We start from the raw sequence: 23506 nt of genomic DNA on the forward strand, positions 1-23506 counted from the left end.
TAGTTTGAGATCTCCTAAAAGTCCCATCCAGACACAAGCACAGGATCCCACTGAGAGAAATACACTCAAATGTTTACAAATCATGATAATCCAATAAAAATATAACAGCATGAAACAGAGAGAGGATTTACAAGAAAAAAAAAAACATCTCCCAAAATTATAACTATACATTGGACTGTTCCCCTCCCAGTCAAGGACTCCAGTCAGGGCCAGGACAAAACCAACTAATCTCATTCCAAGACAAAGACAGAAAGCAACTAGGAAAAGAGATATAAGGGGATAGAAGTCGCAATAATTGCCTCCGAGCCCAATATGGGAGGACAAAAGACCCCACCCAGTTGCAACATTTTTTTAAAAACTTTGTTTCACTCTTTTAAGACTTGGAGGTTCCAAAAGGCAGACTTAAAAGTCTGTGTCTATCAACCAACGTAAATACAAACACACACACACACACACATGCAGAATCAAGTATATAACACTAAGTAACACCACAAAGGAATCACAAATTGCTTGAATGGAGAATGGGTATAAAGGTAAAATTCAACAACGGACTAGACAGGTTAGATTTACATCATGATGTAGATTGTCAATGGACAGTATGTATATGACATTACAATAATAATAATAATAATAATAATAATAATAATAATAATAATAAGAAGAAGAAGAAGAAGAAGAAGAAGAAGAAGAAGAAGAAGAAGAAGAAGAAGAAGAAGAAGAAGAAGAAGAAGAAGAAGAAGAAGAAGAAGAAGAAGAAGAAGAAGAAAAAGAAGAAGAAGAAGTAGAAGTGGAAGAAATATTTTTTAAAAACAATGATAATAATAATAAACATGAACGAACAGTTATGCTTTCCAAACATAAGAGTCAATCAAACAAGAGAATTCTTGGTACTTGAAACTACCATTTAAACAGTAAAAAAAAAACCCCAAACAATTCTCATTATGAATCAAAAATTTGCAAATTAAAATTTTCAACTTCCATAAATAGCACGAGGACAAAGAGTATGCATATATATTTTAACAAGCAATGTGTAATTTTCTGAGAATGAAAAATGAAATTATCCCAACACATCTAAGAAAACATGAGAACTTATTTTTAAAAGACTGTATAAACAACAAAAAATATAATATAGGGACAGAAGAATAAATCAAGTTCGATGTCATTAGAGGAAAAATAGAATTCAATGTTTAAAGAAATTGTAAAAAACTAAAAAGCAGGGGAGGTGGAATGATTGGTGTCAATGGTATTCACAAGTCATCAAATCAGGAGGTTTATATGTTTTGCATTGTTTTGTTTGTTTGTTTTTTGTTGTTGTTTTATTATTTATTTTTTTTTGTGTGTGTGCTTTCATTCACATTGTTTTTTTTGTGTGGAAAATTCAAAGGAAAATTTGAAAGGCATCTATAAAATACATGTGAGAAAATAATTATTTCGATGTCAATGTCAGAGAAAACGTCAGAGGAAAAAAAAAATCAATTCTACAGATGAAATAGATGCAGGGTAAATGTTAATGTGTATGGGGGAAAAAAACAAAACAAAAGGAGAGACAAAATTTAATATACAAAATAAAGCATCAGATCTCTTTCTTTTTTTCTTCTTTCTATTACACTACAGTATCCAATTCAACAAAGAAACAGAACAACTGATTTTGAATATAAAAATATTTATATAAATATTCTCATTATAAAAGACAATATATATTCTCATTATAAAAGACATAATTTTATTCATTTATTTATCAAAGACATCGCGAATTAAGCATTGCTCTCTCTCTCTCTCTCTCTAATCACAAAGATTACAACTTTCATTTCCAATTAAATTCAGTGAAGGCTTATCAACAACTGATTTGTCACATGCAATATCCAACATATTTAATAATATTTTTATAATTTTGTGACTTGCTCATTGCTCAATTTCTAACTACTAAAGTTCTCCTAATTACAAACATAGAAAAACGTGATGATTGTCTTTCCATCATTCCACTTTAAATTAAATTTTTTAGAAACAATAAATAAAGAATTTCTTTGATTTTGTGATCTCCATTCATAGCCAATCAGAGTGATCTGAGTTGAACATTTCATGCTCCTACATAACATAGGATGCAATCACAGTAGCAAAAAAAAAAAAAAAAAAAAAGTTGTGCGGTCATTTTGTGCAATCTTGCCACTCAAATTTAGGGAAAAAAACAACAGTTGTTAGTTATTATCTAACTCAAACAATTAACACTCAGATGTAATTTTAGCTACAGCTCGAGTATGATATGCCAATAGAGCATTTCCACCTTTGAAGTCATATAAGGAAAACAATTTTGACAAATTCTATCTGTGCATGCCTAGTATGTAAAGAAACATGGGTTAAACGAAGAGCAATATCGGATTTAGAGCTAACAAAATGAGTCAAATAGTCATGTAGAGTGAGTCTTTAGTGTAAAATCACATTCTTATAGACAAAGCTTGGCTGGACAAGTCAAAAAAAGCAATGAAACGTAAAATCAACTTTAATCGTAATCAACATAAAATTGTGTTTATAATTAACAAATCCATTATAAAAGTCTCATTAAGTAAAATTGCCAAAGACAATCTAAGCGGCTTATACCAGTAAATCAACACAAATAAGCATTCATCAATCAGGTAAAACTGAACGTCAATAACTATCCAAACAGCACAAAAACACTCATGAGATCGAATTAAAGGCCGGAAGTGGTTATATCACGTCATGCAATATTCATTAATCATAGCAACTCATTACATAGTTTTGTAAAGTGCAACAAGTGATATGTTAAAAACCTTCTAAAATGTATAAACTAAAAATAGTTTTAAAATCCCATATTGCCACTACAGGTAGACACAGATTCGGTCAAAATCCAAATAAATAACAACCTACATAAAGTTATAATATGTGGGACACATAACTTCTTCAAATTAAAGGCCAAATAGTATGGCTACAGTTATCCAGAAACTGAGATCACATCCTGAATATAAGCTATGTCATGGATGACACAAAGACCATCCAGCACCAATAAAGTCAGCCATGACTCTTTGCTACAAATTAAATTCAAGATTTGCATTAAAAAAAATTTCAATACCTTTCCCCTTAAGATGAACCATTCCACCCCCCCCCCCCCCCCCCCCCCCCCCCCCCCGGATTCAGCCTAAAGTTACCACCTTACCTTCTGTGTGATCTTTGTAAGAGCACAACCATAGCAACATTTATCAAATTTTGCACAAATAATTTGGCTTGGACACATTTTTATGCTAAACTATATTATGTACAATTATATCTAAGTTGAGGGACTGATCATTTATGGATGAAGCGTCATGTGAAATAAATTTTAAAAAAAAATAACTGCTATTAACAACTTATAAGGATAAGAAAAGCATGTGAATTGTTAACTTATGAGACAATCCTAGTTATTAAAAAAATATAAAATTCAGTGATTTTAATTATAAATTATTTATATCATATCAAAATACAGTATCATATATTCAGATATCTGCAAATCATTTAAATGCACCTTTCAAAAATAAATAACATGATATATGAAGTAGCAACATTATATTATACAAGAAAATACATGGGGAAAACATATGGCAGTATCAATAAATAGACTATATCTAAAAGTGCTGCGTTGATTGATGACTCTGGCTCCATCAGATGACAACATAGTGCTTGGGGGTTTCGCACCAGCTTGTTCATGTAATTTTGTATGTATTTGTGGCTGCGTGTGTGTGTGTTTATATAAGAGTGGCTGTGTGTGTGTGTGTGTGTGTCTGTGTAAGTGCGGATGTGTGTGTGTGTGTAAGTGTAGATGTATTTGTGTGTATGCATGTATGTATAAGTGCCTATCTGCTTGAGAAAGAGCATCAAGAACAAGAGAGGAAAGACTGTGTATACATGAAAGGATAAAACTGGTTTTCCACTACAAGGTAAGAACTGGTTTTTGCACTACATGGTAAAATGAAAAATAATTTTCTATGATGAGAACCTATGTATTTCAATTTATCAAGAATATCACAAGACAACACGAAATACTACCATGGGTATTATTAAAGTAACAGGATATCACAATGAATAGTAAATATAATATGGTTATTTCATTGGGCACCACTGTTTTCATCATATGGAGTTCACAAAAAATAAAAAAAATGATACAAAAAAACAAGCCAAATTAACACTGCACAAGATATAAGATAACTATTGATCTAGTAACTTGTGAATTATTTTATAATATTACAAAAAATTGAAAGGATAGGGAGAGTCTCAACACTATTTCGTTGTATGAGAGAAGTTTTCCTGTCTATGAAATTGGGAACAAGACTATTATGTTGGTACAGAACTATTGTTAGCTTGTATTAGGAATAGAGTCTATATAATGTATTAACATTATCTGTTATTCTTAAATGAAAAGCGACTGCATGTGGTATATCATATTCATGACAAGAATAAAAGAAAATGAAATCAACGATTTCTGTACTGTTAAGCAAGTATCTCTGTTATCTAATAAGAAGCATTAATATTGATATCAGGAGAGTTATCAAACATTAATGGCATAGTTTGCGTCTTTCATAGTAAAATAAGATTCTTGAAAAACTCCAATCTTTTAAAATACTAAATATTGATATTGAATTTATTTAAAAAATAAAATTTTGATTATCAAATATGGCAACAAAAGCCTACATAGAATTTGTGAGTTCAAAATTATAGATTTATCGTGATTTGTGTTGAACAAAGTATCAACAATGACAATAACAACATTACACTAAATCTAATGATAAACAACAAGTGTAAATAATGCTTCGCATTAAAATGACACTAACGATTCAATCCACACCGGTATTCTTTGAGAAACAGCCAGAAAATTTCCACTGCTTGGTTCCTCCCACAGCACGGAGAGCCAACCACTCCTGTACATTTGGCACTGCTGCTATCGCCTCCTCATCTTCCTGTTGGAGGTGATGGGGTGTCGTTGATGTAGTAGTGGATGGTTTGTGTGTCCCATTGCCCAGGTTACTGTGATGTTGCTGGTGTACAGGTGTAGTTGCAATCATGGTGCTTGTAGAGGCAGTACCCAGAGAGTCGAGGACAGGGTTGTCCTTATGGGAAATGGTAGAAGCACTGTCACAAACTAGAGGGGGAAGGATTGGGAAAAGGTTGGGAGAGAATGGAAAAGTGCTTTAAAATCAGAAACACGTGTATTGTATATTTCAATGATCCATTGTGGTAAGTCTTCATCATATTGCTCAATCAATCCCCACCACAAACAAAATAAGACATTCACAGCCTATTTCTTTGACTACCAACCTCTGAATATTATTCATACATGAGGTGAATGAGTTGATTGTTGTACTCCTTTCTAAAGACAATGTATCGGCTGGAATTTTTAAAAATTTAATTTGATGACAAAGATTATTGGCAACCAGTAACTGATCATGTTCCCTGTAATTATCAGCTCAAGAGTTGAATTAACCTAATACACATTCAACATCATGACCGATATAACATTGGGGCTAATCAGAATCTGATTTTCAAGGAGTAAAATGTCTAAGCATCTTGATACAAGCAGTGAATTGAAACAACTTGTGCATGACACATTTCTGACTTTCTTGTTCAAGGCAAAAAATAGACTTGAGGTCAACCCTGTGCTCTTCTGATTGAGCAAACCATATCCCAAAAACAAGATGAAAGCTTGCATAATACCAAATTTGCGATTAGAAGTGACAAATTAGGGAACAGGCACTGGTGTAAGATAAAGATCTGAAAAATTGTGTCTGATACAGTGCCAGACAAAGCAAGAGAGAAAATTACAAGAAAAAACCCATCCCTAAAATTAGCGTGTCTCGACCGGCGCTGATATTTTGGGATGGTTGTTTTCTTGTATTTTTCTTTCTTGCTTTGTCTGGCACTGCTTCATACACAATTGTTCAGATCTTTTTATTTTGAAATAGGAAGCATGACACTCAAACCCTTGACAGTTTCTACTTGAGAGTATAGGGGGACTTATCAACATTCAGAAACATACACAAATTGTCCATACTGAATTTGCCTCCTTGTTTCTGTAGCGGCTGCCTGAGGAGTAAGAAGATGATGCCCTTCATTTGCTTGAAGACGGTCAGCTCTATAACACTCTGGACAACCTCAGGGCTGCTGATCACCTTCCTCAGCTGTTTCGTCACGTGATCAAAGTCTAGGCTGAGCTGTATGGCACCCCAGTAACTGGATAAAAACATAAGAATAACAAGGTTATCAATCGTTTACGAAGTGAGATCTATTTTACTCTGGCCAGATATCATATGTTATCTTTTTCACCCAGAAAGAAGCAGCAGCTATTCGACTTATTAATTCATTTAAACATGCCGTGTTACAGCTCTCTCAGTGAAAATGGCTAGGGTTGTATTAATGACAACATTGACCAGTCTTTCCATAAAAAGGATTAACCAAATGAGAACAGAGCACCTAGAATTTCATACCAGGGCTGGTAGAATTATACATTCATTTATGCAAACCAAAAAGCCATTGACATCTTTGCTTAAGATCAAAATGTTACGACATCAAATTATCATTTGACCTTGCATTGACCAAACTAATTATTTAAGCTGTGAGAATTGTTTTATTTGTCTCATTCTTATACTACGCAATTTCACTCTTTAGATTTAGAATCAAGGACACAAACTATTAAAATCAGTGAGAGTCACCACTGTCTCACCTAAATCGAATCTTTTCCTTGAGAATGAAGTTCATCCAAGCATTACAGAGTGCCAAGGTTATCGTGGAGACCAGACCAATCTGTGATGTCGTTGACAGCATGGTAATTCCATTGATGATTGGGGAGAGAAGGCCATTGGTCATACTGACCACATAAGGACTGGGACCACTTGCCTCATCTGTTGGTCAAGATAGAGGGAGGGGAGACAGAGAAGGAAATGAAAAATGCAGTTAGATTAGCATCCTTGTGATTCTATCTCTTTTAATCATGGAAAGACATAAACATCAAAGCTCTTAAATATAATAATATTATCAATACCGTGTTATTTTATGACACAATACCAAGTGGGGTTTGTTTTATCTTTACTCTAAGTTCACAAATTTTAAGGTTTTAACCAAGAGAGCAGAATCAGGGATGAAGACCTGAAAAAGAATATATGAAACGGGGCCAGTCAAAGCAGAAAGAAAAATACAAGAAAAAAAAATCCATCTCAAAAAATCAGTCTTCCTCAACTGGGGATTGAACCTCAGACCTCCTGATTACCGGTCTGACATGCTCACAATACACCACAGAGATTACCCGATAGTTGGAATGATTTTAATGCCTCAAGGGTATGCGTTTTATACTGTGAACCTTTGCTTGCATCACACAACACAAACATTGAACATGAGAGGAAGAGGATAAAGACATTTTAGTTGGGAGATTTTGATTCATGTCACTTGCTGTGGGAATAAATGAAAAATTGTTGAAAATTTGTTAGGATAATGAAACTGTGAAGTAGCACTTTAAAACATGCATATTTATTTAATCAAAGGGCTTTCTAGGGCTAGGCACAATCCTTTCTATAGGACTCACCAAATGCACTTTTCTTCTTCCATACTCGAGCTGGTGGAAAATTCTCCTGAAAAAAATTATGACTGACTTGGCTGTATTTTTCCACAAACAACTTCATGTGACTACCACTCAGGCTCTGAAAAAGATGCATTAGACGTCAAGTTTTTTTTTACTATTATAGACAATCTGCCTTATCAAGTCCCCTTTCTTTACTCTTCACGGAGGACACGATAGCTCAGTTGGTAGAGCACTCGCTTCAGAGGCAAAGGGACCGGAATCAATTTCAGGTGGTCGAAAATTTATCTGACCCCCCCCCCCCCTCCCCCTGTCCATTCAGCAGATCTGGTGGAAAGAAAGTACTTTGCAATAGACTAGTGTCCTATCCAAAGGGTAGCAAGCAATTGCTATTGTCCATTTCATGCTTTCGAAACTGGAATAAACTCTGGCTCCATGGCCTAAGGGCTCTGGAGGACTAATTTTATTCTTCGCAGCAGTGAAGGTCGTTGTTCTACAACATCCTGTTTACCTTTTCCCTTGCTTCAAGCTCTTAATATCAGTTTTGACAGAATTTGTTTCGGAAAACCAACAATGACCTCTTGACATACACATACACACAAAGCATCTTTATAAAACTTTATACTGTTTAATGTCTATGGTGTTAATTCTTGATGCTCAACTTTTCACCTATTGAGATTTTACACTTGGAACTCACTGCACTTTGAATTGTAAGCAAAACTATAAATATATTCATCACTGGACTCTTGAAGGGGGTCCCATAGCTCAATTGGTGGAGCACTCACTTCACATGCAAAGTGACCGATATTGATCCCCAGGAACAGTCAAATTTTTTTTCTGACCCCACCTGTTCACCCAGCAAAGATTGGGTAGCTCGGTCTCTTAGACCTGGCAGAAAGTATTTTGCGATAAACTCTGGCTTCATGGGTCTAATCGTTCTGAAGGACTAGTGCTTGACTCTTGAAACTAATGAACTAGAGAAAATGTTGAATTGGCATGACCAACTATTTACTCTGAATATCGAGAGCTCAACATCGAAAAGTCTTTCCCTAACATTCATGCAGTGTGAAATTTACCCATTGTTTATCATATGACTAAAAAGTCACACATACTGCTTTAAATTCATAGAATTATCTTGAAATAGCTTGAGATATCGTTTACTGTATTTAGTTATATCTTTTTTAACTAATTCCCTATTTTAACTTAAAAGAATACTAAGATAATATTGCTGAAAGAAGGAAAAAGGAAATATTTAGGCTACACAAATTAATTATAATTGGATTCAATAGTCTGATGTCACATCACCCAACAACACGGCCATATTGGTTCTAAACAAAGAATATCTGTACTCTTTATTCTTCATGCAGGCTCGAACTTTTCATATGACTTGTGATCAGAATGTGTAAAGTCAAAACATGATCAGATTTATGTTTTTTCCCTCTGGATACGCTTTTATGCTCGTCGGAAAAATATTTCATAAGGGCATCCGCCATTGTTCCGATAGTTTAGAGCCAGTTACTAAGTTACCATGCGTCATTACAAGGGAAGTGACGTTACGACTGTTGAAGAGTATTATATACTTTACTCTTTATTCATATATCTTGCCCCTCCCCCTTCCCTTGTTTTTTTTAATCAATGGTATATTGATATTATTCTACTAGTAACATTACATTTTAGATTACTCATAATCATCATGATATCCTACCTGTATACTCTGTGTGACATCACTGGTGTGTTGTGACAGTTTCAGTATCTGTGACACAGCCAGGTTTTCACTAACAATGGTCGCAGGTCTCTCCTCATTTAGTCTCAGGCTTTGGATCAGGTAGGAAGCGTGCTTGGTGCAGTCTGTCAGAAGCTGAGGAAGTCAAGAAATAAACATAGTCTTCAATGTATGAAAACTGATAAAAAGTAGAAGAATTTGCACTCTCATTCAAAAGCCTTTCACCGTCTATCTAAAAGATAATATCTGTGTGCAGAAGAGGAGAGCCCCATTTGCAATAGAAATTAAAATTAAATTATATGAAACAGTCACAACTAACTTCAGTGGTTTCACATATGGAGCCAATACATAATTTAAAAAAAATATATTTAGGCCAGATAAAAATGTCACTATTTTTTTTTGTTGGAAACAAGTAATCCAAATTTAAACTTGTTAATTAGAGAATTTGCTTTAATAATTGTCCAAAAAAAAAATATGAAAGGGTATTTAATGGATAAAAGCTTCTAATTCATTTAAAAAAGAAGAGCATACAGACAGTTAGGAAATACAAATTTTTGACAAAAATAATTATGTTTAATTCAAAATAATGCCTTCTTTATATACTGCATATAATAATAAAAATAATAATAATAGTAATAGTAATAATAATAATAATAATAATAATAATAATAATAATAATAATAATAATAATAATAATAATAATAATAATAATAATAATAATAATAATAATAATGATAATGCACATTGTTAAGTGCAGCTTATCCAGCTATAATTTACGGGCTCTGGGCATGTAAAGAGAATTTATGCGGTCCCTCAATCTCATCCACTTTGTAATATATATTTTGCCTTCTAAGAATTCTTTCCTGTTTTGTTTGTTTTTAAGGGTTTTACGCCGCTTGTGGCACATTTAGGTCATTTCAGCACGAGTAAAAAGGAAGAAAATAGGATAGCCAAAAACATATAGATTTACAATTGAATGCACAGGAGATAAAGTAAGACAAAGGGGAAGGGTTCATATCATATATAATTTGTAAATAAAACATAATACAGTGCATAACAGAGATGATTTACAAGACGACAAAAATATCTCCCAAAACTAACAATACATTTGACTGTTTCCCTCCCAGGGCCAGGACAAAACCAAGCAAACTCATTCTAACAAAGACAGAAAGCAAGTTGTAAAACAGATAAAGGGGGATAGAAGACACAGGAAGTACCTCCCTGGCCACTATGGGAGGTCTGGAACCCCACCCAGGAATTCTTTCCTGTAAGAATGCAAGCAATATATGAAGAAGTGGATGCCGTGATGCCAATGGTTTGTATCAATAGTCTAAATTTTAAAAAGACGTGATTTCACCCAAAAGGCTACCTTGAGATCTGTATGTACAAGCAGCAGGAAAGGATTGACACTCCAGGAAGATAAAAACTGTTGACCCTTCGACTCACACCATGACACAGCCATCTTGCTTGTGGTGACTACACGCTGTGCTACCCCTGCACACAGACTGAGATCAATATCTGGCCTTACCAACAAATCATCTCCTAGAATTTAGAAACATTTTATATATGCATAATCCATTTTCTACATTATGAACGATAATAATCTTAATAACTGTAATACTTATAATTTTAATACTAATAATACTTTAACTATTAATTATTAAGAATACGAAAAAAAAAAATGTTTTAAATTATTATTCCTTTGTTATTTCCATCCAGGGATGGCACTAGTTACATTTACTCATAACAACAAGTGCATTCATCTTCATCCATTTTCTTCCGCAAGCTGAGTATATAAACCAAAATCTGAAGTAGCACAGTGTCTTTCCTTTAACCTTGCCCAATTCATAAGATGAAATTAAATAAAGTGAGTTCAACCCTTCCAACACATATGCATTTCCCAGGACACAAATAAACCAACCAAAAAAAAAAAAACAAGAAAAAATTTATAGAACGACACTTCTCCTCTCCACCCCTCATGAACAATTGAGGTGAAAAGATTATTTAGTACATATTCACTATAATTTATAATTATGATGAAAATGTCACATTAAGTATAATAAATGTAAAAAGCAGTAAAGTGATGCTGGTGATAATGTTTGGAAAAAATATATATTTTTATCATAATACTATGTTGTAGGCTCTTTTTGAGTTGGAGTTAACTCAGAAAAATGTAACTCTTCTCCATCAGTGTCAACAAGGGATACGATAAGCCCAGTCAAGATTGCTAATCCACTAGCATTTTTCTCCAACGTCTGTTTGACTGTGTAATAACCAACAGAGACCATTTCAAGAACAGTTTAGGCCCCATGCAACTTTGAAATGATCAAATAAAGAAATTAAGGAGCAAGAGTGTAAGATAAAGATCTGAACAAGAGTGTATGTACGGTGCCAGACAAAGCAAGAAAGAAAAAAAACAAACAAAAAAAAAAACAACAAATATCCCAAAAAATCAGTCTACCTCAACTGGAGATTGAACCTCAGAGTGTAATCAGAAGGTCTGAGGTTCGATCCCCTGTCGGGGCCGACTAATTTTTTGGGATGTTTTTGTTTTCTGGTATTTTTCTTTCTTGCTTTGTCTGGCACCTTTCATACACACTTGTTCAGATCTTTAACTTTGAAATTCCTCCTCTGTGACAATGCATCATGGGTGATTTGCAGATTTCAATGCAAAAAACAAAACAAAACAAAAAAACCCCCAAAAAACTAATACTATTTCAGAAAATAAAAGTCACAAATATTTCACCATTGCCATGAGCCAAACTGTGCAGAATTTCACAGAGTACTGATATCAAGGGATTGAAAGACTCCTTGAGAAGTTTGCCTGTGAGGGTGCTGTATGTTTCATCACTGAGCCGGCATGGGGTACACTTGTCGCTACTCTCTGATGCCAAGGATGAACTGAGGGCTGAGGATAGACACATGGATTCATAATTATTGGCTTGTCACTGCACAATTTGAGAATTTTGAACTAAGCATTAAATTTATCATCTTTAATAAAGAGCAAAACACATACGAAATATTTACAGTTCTTATGCTACTTCAATCAACCCCAAATATAAAGTGTGGTTTTTTTGTTTTTTTTTGTTTTTTTTTTACAATCTGCAAGGTAAATCAAAATGTTCAATGCCAATGTGACCTTTAAGGCATGCTGAGTGGAACCATAATATTACCAAAGCATAATCAAAATTATTGGTCATGTTTCTCGTCATAAGACATTGGCAAAAAAAACCCCATTATATATGCAAGGAACCTTGGAGAGGCAAAAGAAGAGGACGGCAAACAGAATAATGTAATAAGGATAATAAGGATGAACAGCCCAACTCTAGTGAGGCAGGCCAAGGAGGGCCTTTACTGCAAAATCATCTCTCATGTTTCATATACAACCACCTCAGTCGAAAGAATGAGTGAGGTGAGGTGATACTCAAAGGTCTTAAGACTAACAACACAAAACCATTCTCGATCTGTGTAAAAAGCAAACATCTCAATGACACTGGTGTTGTACCATTTAAAGAGAATGGCCAGTAATAGATCGGAAGTAAAGGCACTGACATGGCACATCATTAAATGTAGTCAAACTTTTTTTTAAAAAAAAGCTTCCCAAGGAAATAACAACATTCTAAACCCATTCTCTTGATGGTAACTGCACTTTTATGCTGTCCTATTGGTTTTTTTTGTTTGTTTGTTGCTTTAGGTCTCTTCCAACACAATTGAGGTTATATGAGAGACCGCTGAAACAAAAAAAACAAGCAATCCAACAAAAATAGTACAAATGTAAATCAAAATCATAACCTAAAGATATCATAAGCTAAATTATAAATAACCAAGAACAAACAGGCAGAAGATTTACAAAAAAAAAAATATCCCCTGTCAAAAATACAATCACAAACCAAAGAAGCAGGATAGGCTAGTAAAGAGAAGAAGAAACGACATCACTATCGGATCGTACACCCATGCGAACATCATAGGTATATGATTCAAGGGTGATGCTCCCATCCAACCACCCGCCTGTCCTATTGGTGTCTGTGGTGTGGAAACACATAAACATAGACAGTTTAGTTTTTACTGTGCTTGGCTTCATTTCTTTTTTTTTCTTTTTACCTTTAGATATCGAATGAAACTTTTCAGTTATTTCAGAACCTCAAAAGGTGATAAGAAAGTCAAATGATTCTAAATTTAGAGTTTACCAGTATGATCAGCTCCGAAGTGAATTTTAATTATATAAACAAGGGGGGTAATAATTACAGAAGTAAGTTTGCTGAGTTTAACTGATAAAAAATCAAAAAATTATCACCTGAAAGCAATCTAGCATTTATAAGTATGGGACAATCATTTAATACGCACATTATTATTGCAGCATACTGATTCACTGATTTCACTGATTCACTGTATATGCTCAAATAACTGCATATTGCTTCATTCATTTCCCCAAGCAGGCCCAACGGCACCCAATTTCAATTTCATTGAGTTCAGATTTTTTGTTGGGTGTCCTTTTTGTACTAGTATCTTTACAACTCACTGCCTAGAGCCAGGTACTAATTGACATCTGAGTCAAAAGAGATAATAAATGTAAAGGTCCTTATCAAAGGATGCAACACTAAGGGCAGAATGCTCTGACCATTGCAACCTATCCAGTAATTGACCATACTTAACACCACTTGAATTAGTTACAAGATGACACAACAAACCGCCAAATCATGATACCATACAACATTAATAATATCAATGATACAAAATAATGACTTGCAAAGAAGAAAAAAATACATACATCCACCTCCGTTTCGATCACGGTATAAGAAAAATCCTAGTCATATTTCCAGGTAAGCTAGAGCAGAGAGTTATATAGAAGACTAAGAAAGATGTCAAATAGATAAAAGAAAACAAAGAATTGGTCTACTTTTCCCATCAGAGGAGACAAAGAAATAATAAGGGGGCAGAAAAAAATATATTTAAAAAGTTATATGTAAGACATTTTCAGAGAAGACATATTGTCTGTTTCTTATTGTATTTGTTTTTGACTTGAGAAGGGCTTTTGGAATTGTTTTTTTTTTTCTTTTTGTTACATAGTTTTTACTATTCATAAAGCCTCCACAAAGATAAAACACCAAATTAATTTTTAAAATCATTAGAGCTAGTCCATTCTTTTTTACTCAATGTTACAATGGGCAAATACCTCGATGTGGATGTGGATGACAACACACATAAACAGATTAGAAGACTTTACCCAGGTGGCATGATAAATCTAAATGGTTTCATTTATTTTTCCATCATGTATATATTATTGAGTTGTATAAAATAAATCAGCCATTTATAGTTGATGAGGACCTAGATCTTTGAAAAGCTGGACACTCGATTTCTCAGTAAAATCAAAGCAATATTAAAATGAAAAATTGGAAGCAGACATTGGTGTATAATAAAATTCTAAATAGTACAATACGTCACAGCACTTGATAAAAAAAAAAAAAGATTTGAAATTGAAACCTCATTAACGAAAAACAAATTATTGATGATACTTCTTTTTTATTAAACGTGATTTTTCTCTGCTTTACCATCTTTATACCCTACATCAGTTTTCAGGTTTTTAACATCTTTTAAGTTACAAGCTAAAAAAAATAATTTACAAATCTGCAGGAAGAGGACACATGGAAAAACAAAAAAAATTAGTTGATATATCTTGAGAATTAATAATTACCAAAAAAAACAACTTATTCATTGTAATGACGTGACCAATACTCACAAGCATCCCAAGCAGCATATGCTGACAACACATGCAGTCTAAACACGACTCCAAGCAGAGGTTGTAGTGAAGTTGGGGGAAATAAGTCTTTATGGCAGACGTGCTCTACCATATTCCTGAGAATGGTGACAATTGTATCATTCAACATCAGAATTGATCCAATCTCAGATGACAACAGACCTGTGTCTCTTCGCCAGGCTGGTTCATCTAAGAACAGATCAAGATTGTGCCCAAAATGGACCCAAAGGTTATCCATATAATGGGCTACAACTTGACTTCGAATGCTGTTGTCTGCATTGTCACCCCATGAAACAGTCTTGCGACGTCCTGAATCGTTCCGAGTCATCACAAGACCTTCTGAGGGAAACTGTGATTTATGTGGGCGTCCAACAACTGGACTCATAGGAGGTTTGTGGTCACCAGAATTTCCTACACGGGACCGGTGAGGTTTTGGAGGATCATTTTTTCTTAAAAGAGAAGTTGAATTGCACACAATGAGTAGAAAGCTTTCAGCAAATTCTTGTTCTTTTCTAGAGAATTCTACAAGTGGAGAAATATAGTTGGATAAATCAGGAGCCCTGATGGATCCAACTTGAAGATAGGTGGCATTGAGGCTAGTGTTGCTTCCTGAGCTGGTATTATGGTAGTCTGGCATGTCAGCACCAACAACAAACTGTGTGTGAGGCTGGTTTTGGTGTGGGAGGTAGTCACCCCATTCAAACAATGTTGAATCACCCGTATTAGATAAACGTTTGAAGTGTTCATTACTCGTGAAAAACTGATGGGTCAATTTGGCAGCATATTTGGATCTCTCATTGGAAAGAGTATTCAGAACTTTGGCGAATGGAATTAATTGTAAAGTTCTCCAAGGAGGGGATGCGCTTAGGGGTGGATGGTGATGGGTGGAGTCAGTTATGGATGGAGTGGTATTAGTGGGTTGGAAGGAATCTTTACTAGGAATAGTTTGGTTTTGTGCTGACAACTTAAGTCCATTAACAATATTGTTGAAATCCTCTAATCCCCTAGTGATGTTCCACATGATTTCAGGTGTGAGAGTCTCAATGTTACAATGGGCAAACACCTCAAATCCGATGTGGATGAGTCGGTCCAAGTTTGAGACAGCCTGGTGGATAGCAGATATCAAAGCATGCATTACACAGTGGAGTTGACTCAGTAACAAGCCTAAGTGAGGCTGCAGCCACCTGTTTGTGTTAACACGTTGCTTGATGCTGTTCCAATGAGAAACATGCAGCCGCAAATCCTCACACAATGCATTGAGACAGTAAAGCTTGGTCACTGGGGTCTCTGTGACACAGGAATGTCGAACAGAGTACACAGTGCGACATTCCATCTGAATGAGACAGTCTAGCTCTCCTACAAATGTCTGTGGGCAAAGAAATAAAATAAGATTATAGTATACCAACCAAATCTCTTCAATAAAATCCAATTAATAAAAATAATTTAGAAAGTAAGTTAAACTTTGTAACAAAATCACATTAAAAGAAAAAATAAGTTCTTCATTCAAAATCATCCTTGTCCATCATGGCATAAACGAAATTTTTAAATGCTACAATAAGATGCATTAATTGTTTATTTTTCCTTCCATTACAACTTTATTACCTTTGTTTTTGTGCGAAACTTGATCAGGTGGGATAATAAAGCAAACTTTAATGCAAAAAAAAAAAAATCATATTGAAGAATGAAAGTTTTAAAACCCAATTAGCCAGAAAATTGTACCTATTTCTCATAATTAATAACAAAGCAGGAAGGAGTAATACAGACCTGCACAGATTTTATTCTGCATAGACAATCTCGAATTAATTCTAGCTGGGCTCTTTCCTCCATCAAACGTCTCAGGCTGGAATACTCCCTGGCAATGGGAACACCCCTGAAGAAAATTTTTTTAAAAAGGTATCACTTAACAAAAAATGAACTTATTGTAATGATTAACATTTATTTGACCATATTTGCTTTTCAAAAAGTCTTTTCTTTTTCTTTTTTCTTTTTCGAAGCATATATAAGAAGATTTTCTGAATTATCACAATTCAGCTTATTCGAATTTCAATGACGTGAAATTAGGCTGGTGTCAAAATTAATGAATATTAAATGAATTATAACTACAGTTGGCATTTCCTATTTTTTTTTTTTTTTCAAATAATTGTGATTTCATCTGAGTAATTGAAATGAAGGTTTTGAATAATTGTCAAAGCTCCAATGCCATTTATACATATTTACATTTTAAAAATGCAGAATTAACGACAATGTTGTACAAAATGTCGCCTTCAGATGGAACCCATAGGGAATGAAGAGGAGAAGGAGAGCTCTGGAGATGTGGAGAAGGAACCTGGAGCCTGACATAAAGGCCTAAAAATGGACTTGGACTTGTCAATGATGGCAACCGACAATGATGGTTGGAGATGTACTGTATTGGCTTCATGTGCAGTTGAAGTGCTAAGAGGATCAGTAAGTAAGTAAGTAAAGTAACCACTATCATAAAGACTGTTGTAAAAGCCATGCAACTTAACTTCACCAGCGCATGAGTGGAATCACTGTTTCTTCTCTCTTGGTGAAAACATGGAGATATGATGTCAGGTAAGGATGACCTCAAATCCTCCTGTAACAGACTAAAATAAAGACATACTCACCTAGGACAGTGGCTGAAGTAGCCTCCTTCCATGTCTGGCATCCGTTTATAAGCATGACAACCCGGTTCTAGGATTGTAAATGCTTTACGCAAGAATTTGGTGGCGTCTTCTGCATCTGCTGAGTCAAAAGTCGTTTCGAAGGCAGAAGACAATGACTGGTCTCCATCTTCAAATCCAAATGCCTAGCCAGACAAAATAAAAGATGGAAGACATGTATAGGGCAATTGATGAATGAGTATAGGGATTCTATAACTATACAATCTTTTAAGTTTGACTTGTGCGGCTTTGTGATCCATTGACTTGTTGGTTCTGAGTTCCTGTACTAATGTAGGTGGAACAAAGTAGATTCCTTAGCTTATTTTACTCACACTATTCATTATCTCAACATATTCCGTGTAAAATGAGTATCTGGTTGCTCACAGCATTTTCCCTAGAATAAAAGAACTGTAATAGTACCTTATCCTACACGATATATGTTCCTGTTGGCTTGGGACCTCTTGTAAAGTGCTTTGTGCATTTTTAGTGGATATTGAAAAATTTGAAAGCAGGCAATGGTGTCTGAAATAGTGCCATACAAAACAGAAAGAAAACTGCAAGAGAAAACCATCCCCCTAAAAATCAACCTGCTCAACTGGGGATCATACATCAGACCTTTAATTATCATTATCAGTCAGTGACGATACTGATAATGCTTTAGCTTCTCCAGTAGGATCAAATAATGGACTTTGCCAAAGGCTTTACCTAAGTCTGACATTATTATTATTATTATTATTATTATCATAATTATTATCATTATTGTTATTATTATTATTATTATTATCATAATTATTATCATTATTGTTATTATTATTATTATTATTATCATTATTACGGAATATCTTAAAGGCCATGAAAGAAATATTGTAGAAAGAAATATATGAACAATTCTGGAGGGGGCAGGTTCTTCTTCATGACCTACAACTAATGCTTGCTGATGAGGTGCCTGACACCTAGATCAACGATTGTTAACGTATTTTTTTCATCATCTTGTTTCAATCTTGACTTCAATTTTTGACATTATTTGCTCTCTGCAGAGTTTATAATTTAAAGTCCATAAATTAGTATTTAAGATACATGACACTTTCTTACCTGTATTGGTACGTCAGGAGGTTCATCTTCATCCACTGGTGTGTATTTTCCAACATTTTGGATGGTGGGGAGGCGGGACTTCAACTGCCTCCGCCCACGCCCCAATATGGAAGCCATGGCTGTGATCAACACCTTTACTAAACACAGTAGAGAGCGCTTTTCATCATCTTGTTCCAGCAACTAGTTTATCCAATCCATGTTGAAATGTACTTTTATGATTAAATAATGCTGATCAATAATAATCAATCAACTGATTATCTAAAAATCTGTAAAAAAACACAATGAAATAGATATACATTAGTTTTTCATTATTATCTCTACCTTTATGTTTCAATTGTAGCAATTTAGGAAAAATCAGACTTCTTCTACTCTGAAAAGAATTGCTTATGAATAAAATGTTGGTTGTCATCATCCCAAAACAAGTCTGTCAATAAGAGATTTGTCTAGGTATTATGAAAAGACAGCCCAAAATTTATTTGCAGACCCTTGATTTGATAATTTTGTAATGTTAATTTGTCTATTCAATATTTCGAATTACGTGATTTATTTCAAAGAAAACAGTCCAGTTTTTTCAAGTCAAACAGCTTCAAAACACCATGTTTTTGGAATCTAACATTTGTGCCAAATTTGTAGTCCTGCCTTTTTTTTTTTCAATCACCCAGGATATCAATTATTGCTCCATGACTCACCAAAGGCGTCAAAAATTTCAAAATCAATTTTCCTCTTTTTTTTCTTCTATTTATTTATTATATTTTTCAGTGTAAACACTACTTTACAATAGTTGGTAAAGGCTAAAGCTTAGTGTTTCTTCTCCTCTTTTTTTTTCTCATCCTTAATTACGGATTTTATGCAAGAGAAATTAAATGATTAAATATATAAATTAATTAATATATAAATAAACAAATAGATACTAGACCAAAACACACATTTGGAAAGGAGCTAAAATAATAAAACAATAATCCAATGTTACTATGCCAAATTCTTGGAAAAGTAATTATAAATATTTTATAATAATTTTTTTTTACACATATCGGTTAGACAACAAACCATTAAATCTGTCCTACATTTTTGTTTTTTCTTTACTGTTTTCAACACAAGGCTCGTGTTATGTTTCTTTTTCTTTTGTATTTTTTTTTTTATAGCTATTATAAAAATAATACTTGGGCAAACCACATCAATAACAGCAATATTCATTTTTTTGTCCATGTCCCAATAATTGAATTTGAACCTGTACTAGTTAGTATTATTAAGATGAGAAGGGCTCTTTCCAGCTCTTAATTTAGGGACGCCAATATTATAGATTAGGTTTAAAATAATTCAACTTTCAATATTATTGATGGATACATTCTATGATGACAATAGCTGCCAACTTATCAAAGAGCTAAATCGGGACACCCTTTTATGTACAATACCTTCATGACCCAAACCAGCAGTAGGTTGGATGATTATACAAATATTAATATAATCTAGATTTAGAGCCTTTCCTGTTCCATGTTTTGATTTGTTAGACAAAAAAGCATAATCCTGGGATGTGCAAGGGTCATTTCCTTTTACATCATAGTGGCCAACTTTCCAAAAAATGAAAACGGGACAGCCCACCACATAATACCATCATGACCCACAGCAGTCTGTTTGGACTATTTTATAATATATGGAATGTTATTCGACATCCGACACTCGGGTGTATCTTGTCACCAGAATATTCGACACCTGATTATGCATGTTCACATTGATAAATTAGCTACCCTTGACAAATTCCGTCGTGTGAATTCATCAGCATGGTGGTAGGGCTAAATGGTTGTCTGAAGGCAGGGACTAATCAAAATGCTTAGGGATGAAACAATGCAAATAATGAACAATTTGAATTTAAACCCTTCGTCTGCATAACAAAACAAAGAAATTGTCCCAAAAAAAGCAGAATGTAGTGTGTGCTCCTTGTTGAATGGAGTCTGAATGAAACAAAAACCTGGTGTGCCTAGAGGAAGGTTTGATACTATATACTTATTTGTAGGTCTGATGTTATGAGCTCATTATTATTTCATTATTTTAATGGAAATATTTTCAAGCCAAAGCAAAATATTGCTCCTAACATCAATGTTTTAAAAAAGATTATCAGACCTACTAATAAGACATGCACACAAGGAAATGATTTGGGTAGGCCAGTGTGCAGAGAGATGAAATACTTCAAGAAATGAAGATTATATTATATTGTTTGTTTGTTTTTAAGGGGTTTTACGGCACTTGTAGCATATTTATGGCATATCAGTGCCAGGATTATATTATATTGATTCTATGCATGTATGTAGATGTGCAACAGTGATAGATTTGTATATGTTTTTATAAGAGAGAGAGAGAGAGAGAGAGAGAGAGAGAGAGAGAGAGAGAGAGAGAGAGAGAGAGAGAGAGAGAGAGAGAGAGAGAGAGAGAGAGAGAGAGAGAGAGAGAGAGAGGCAGAAAGAGAGAGAGAGAGGAAGATATAAAGAGGGTGGAGGAGTGTAGGTTTATGTGTGAGAGTTTGATGGAGCTAGAGAGAGAGAGAGAGAGAGAGAGAGAGAGAGAGAGAGAGAGAGAGATAGAGAGAGAGAGAGAGCGAGATAGAGAGAGAGATAGATAGATAGATAGATAGATAGAGAGAGAGAGGAAGAAAGAGAGAGAGAGAGAGAAAGAGAGAGAGAGAGAGAGAGAGAGAGAGAGAGAGAGAGGAAGAGAGAGAGAGAGAGAGAGAGAGAGAGAGAGAGAGGAAGAGATGGATGGAGGAGTGTAGGTTTATGTGTGAGCGTTTGAGGGTGCTGAATTATCTAGTGACAACATACACCCAAGTTTCGGGTGTTTAATTGTCTGGTGAAAAATACACCCGAGTTTCGGGTGTTGAATTACGCTCCTTATAAATAATTACTCCCGTTCCTAGTGATAGTAATCACGCTTTTCTCATGTAGTGATAATGGGGTGGTGATGATGGCTGACTACATTCAGGGCACCATGAACGCCAGTTGGTCACCCATTGGCTGAAATTTTTATCGCAATATCTTGCACAGTGCAAGGTGATGTGCAAATGGCATGATATCTAGTCACTTCAATTAATAATTGTAAAAAATGATAATATTAATATAAATTATTTTAATTCATTGTAAAAAAATATAAAAGAAATTTTGTTTTCAAATAAAAAAGAAAATGAGAGGGTTACATTTGTAACAAGATATAGACAGATACCTAGAAATAGAAGACAAGGTTTATTTATATTTTAAAAAAAAAAGTATTTAAAGTAGAGAGAGAATCCAGCCCACGGTATTGACTGTGACAACCTTTATGAGATTAATTTAATTAATTTAACTAACTTCAACAATCAACATTAAGGAAAACGCAATTTACTTCTCTACTAATTTGCTGTCTGGGCAATTCTATTATTTTTGTTGATATAATTTATTTTATTTCAGTTTTTCTTCGTACATACTGCCTTAAAAAAACAACAACAAAGTTTCAAAAGAGAGACGTTCCAATTCACTATCTAATTCTATAAATAAACTTTGGACCCCCATTTTATTGTTCCCAGAATCGTCTGTGGATATACTCGAATCTACTATTATCCCCAGAATGATCAATGCAATGTCCTCTTTCAAAATATCAAAATCACAAGAAAAGAAAATGACGAAGAGTAAATCTCTCAAAATTGGTTCTTTGCAATTTTTTTAATTTTTAGTCATACTTAATTTTGAGTGAACTTGAAACCCACTACTACTACTACTACAACTACTACTACTAAAACTACTACCTGCTGATATGAGTACGTATGTGTCACAAGTCACATACAGTAGTAGTAGTGTAGTAGTAGTTAGTTAGAATGGATGGAAGAGTTCTTTAGAGTCTAGAGCTAAAAATGAAACTGAGAAACTGCCCAATCTAGAAGCCGCATTGACTGTTACTGTAATTGGATTGTTACTAATTACTAATTTAACTTCATCTGTCGGTTGTCAGTTCAGTACTCCCAATCAAAGTCCGAGTCACTCAGTATCATCAGTTCATCAGTCGTCAGTCTCGATGAGAATGCGACACAATGACAATTAATGACAGCAGTGCCTACTCTTTCTCTTTTAGGATTGTTACAGCATTTTATGACATATCATACAATGTACTGACCCTTTTAAAAACAAAGTGTCCTGGCCTTTTATGGCCGATAAAGCGAAACTTGAAAGAGAGAATCTCGGAATCCCAGTCTCAATCACAATCAGCACCAGTTCCAGAGTGTTGTGTTCCAGTTCCAGACTCAAAAGATTCCAGCCCAGCTCATTTAACAACCATCTTCAGCTTTTAAATACTTAGATCCACAGCGGCAAAGAAAAATCCGATACAATCTGAACAATTAAGAAAATGATTGTCTACCACATAGCTTTAGAATATGAATAGATTCCGCATAACATAAATCTCAACTTAATCAATCGAAGGACCTATTTTTGTAACAACGAAGACAGCCATGTTTCCAAAATAATGAAGGTCACGTGACGTCGAGTGGATAAATATTCTAAAAATAGAAACAGTTCCCTTTCATTAGGTTAAAATTAACCTTTCGATTTTTAAATTGACTAAATAATTAAATTCTTAATTCTAAGGTTCAGGGCATTCGATGTGTGATGACAACATCAATTATTATATCACATTGTCCCTTCCACTGTCACCTGCTTTCGCCCACCCCACGTTCCGTGCATCAAGCAGAGTTAATAGTTGGC

The 23506-nt window shown here is 34.4% G+C and overlaps 1 protein-coding gene across 2 annotated transcripts; it reads right to left on the bottom strand.

The window, feature by feature from the left end:
* Positions 1–1314: 1314 nt before the first annotated feature.
* On the bottom strand, positions 1315–23283 carry LOC144966572 (uncharacterized). Of its 2 annotated transcripts, none has more exons than XM_078903246.1 (12): positions 22920–23283; positions 18786–19051; positions 17658–17839; positions 16795–16900; positions 15013–16396; positions 12022–12183; positions 10645–10817; positions 9258–9410; positions 7559–7673; positions 6704–6881; positions 6035–6213; positions 1315–5125 (listed from the first exon to the last, which is right to left on the bottom strand). In XM_078903246.1, the coding sequence occupies exons 2-12, from the start codon at positions 18900–18902 to the stop codon at positions 4821–4823; spliced, it is 3054 nt and encodes a 1017-aa protein (XP_078759372.1). In that variant the 5' UTR covers positions 18903–19051; positions 22920–23283; the 3' UTR covers positions 1315–4820. The 2 variants fall into 2 exon arrangements, with proteins under 2 accessions (XP_078759372.1, XP_078759371.1); XM_078903245.1 differs by having other exon boundaries at positions 6020–6213.
* Between the last annotated feature and the right edge of the window lie 223 nt (positions 23284–23506).

This window comes from Berghia stephanieae, chromosome 2 (assembly GCF_034508935.2).
Source record: "Berghia stephanieae isolate SIO BIC M18660-M18661 chromosome 2, UCSD_Bste_1.3, whole genome shotgun sequence".
Taxonomy (NCBI): Eukaryota; Metazoa; Mollusca; class Gastropoda; order Nudibranchia; family Aeolidiidae; genus Berghia; species Berghia stephanieae.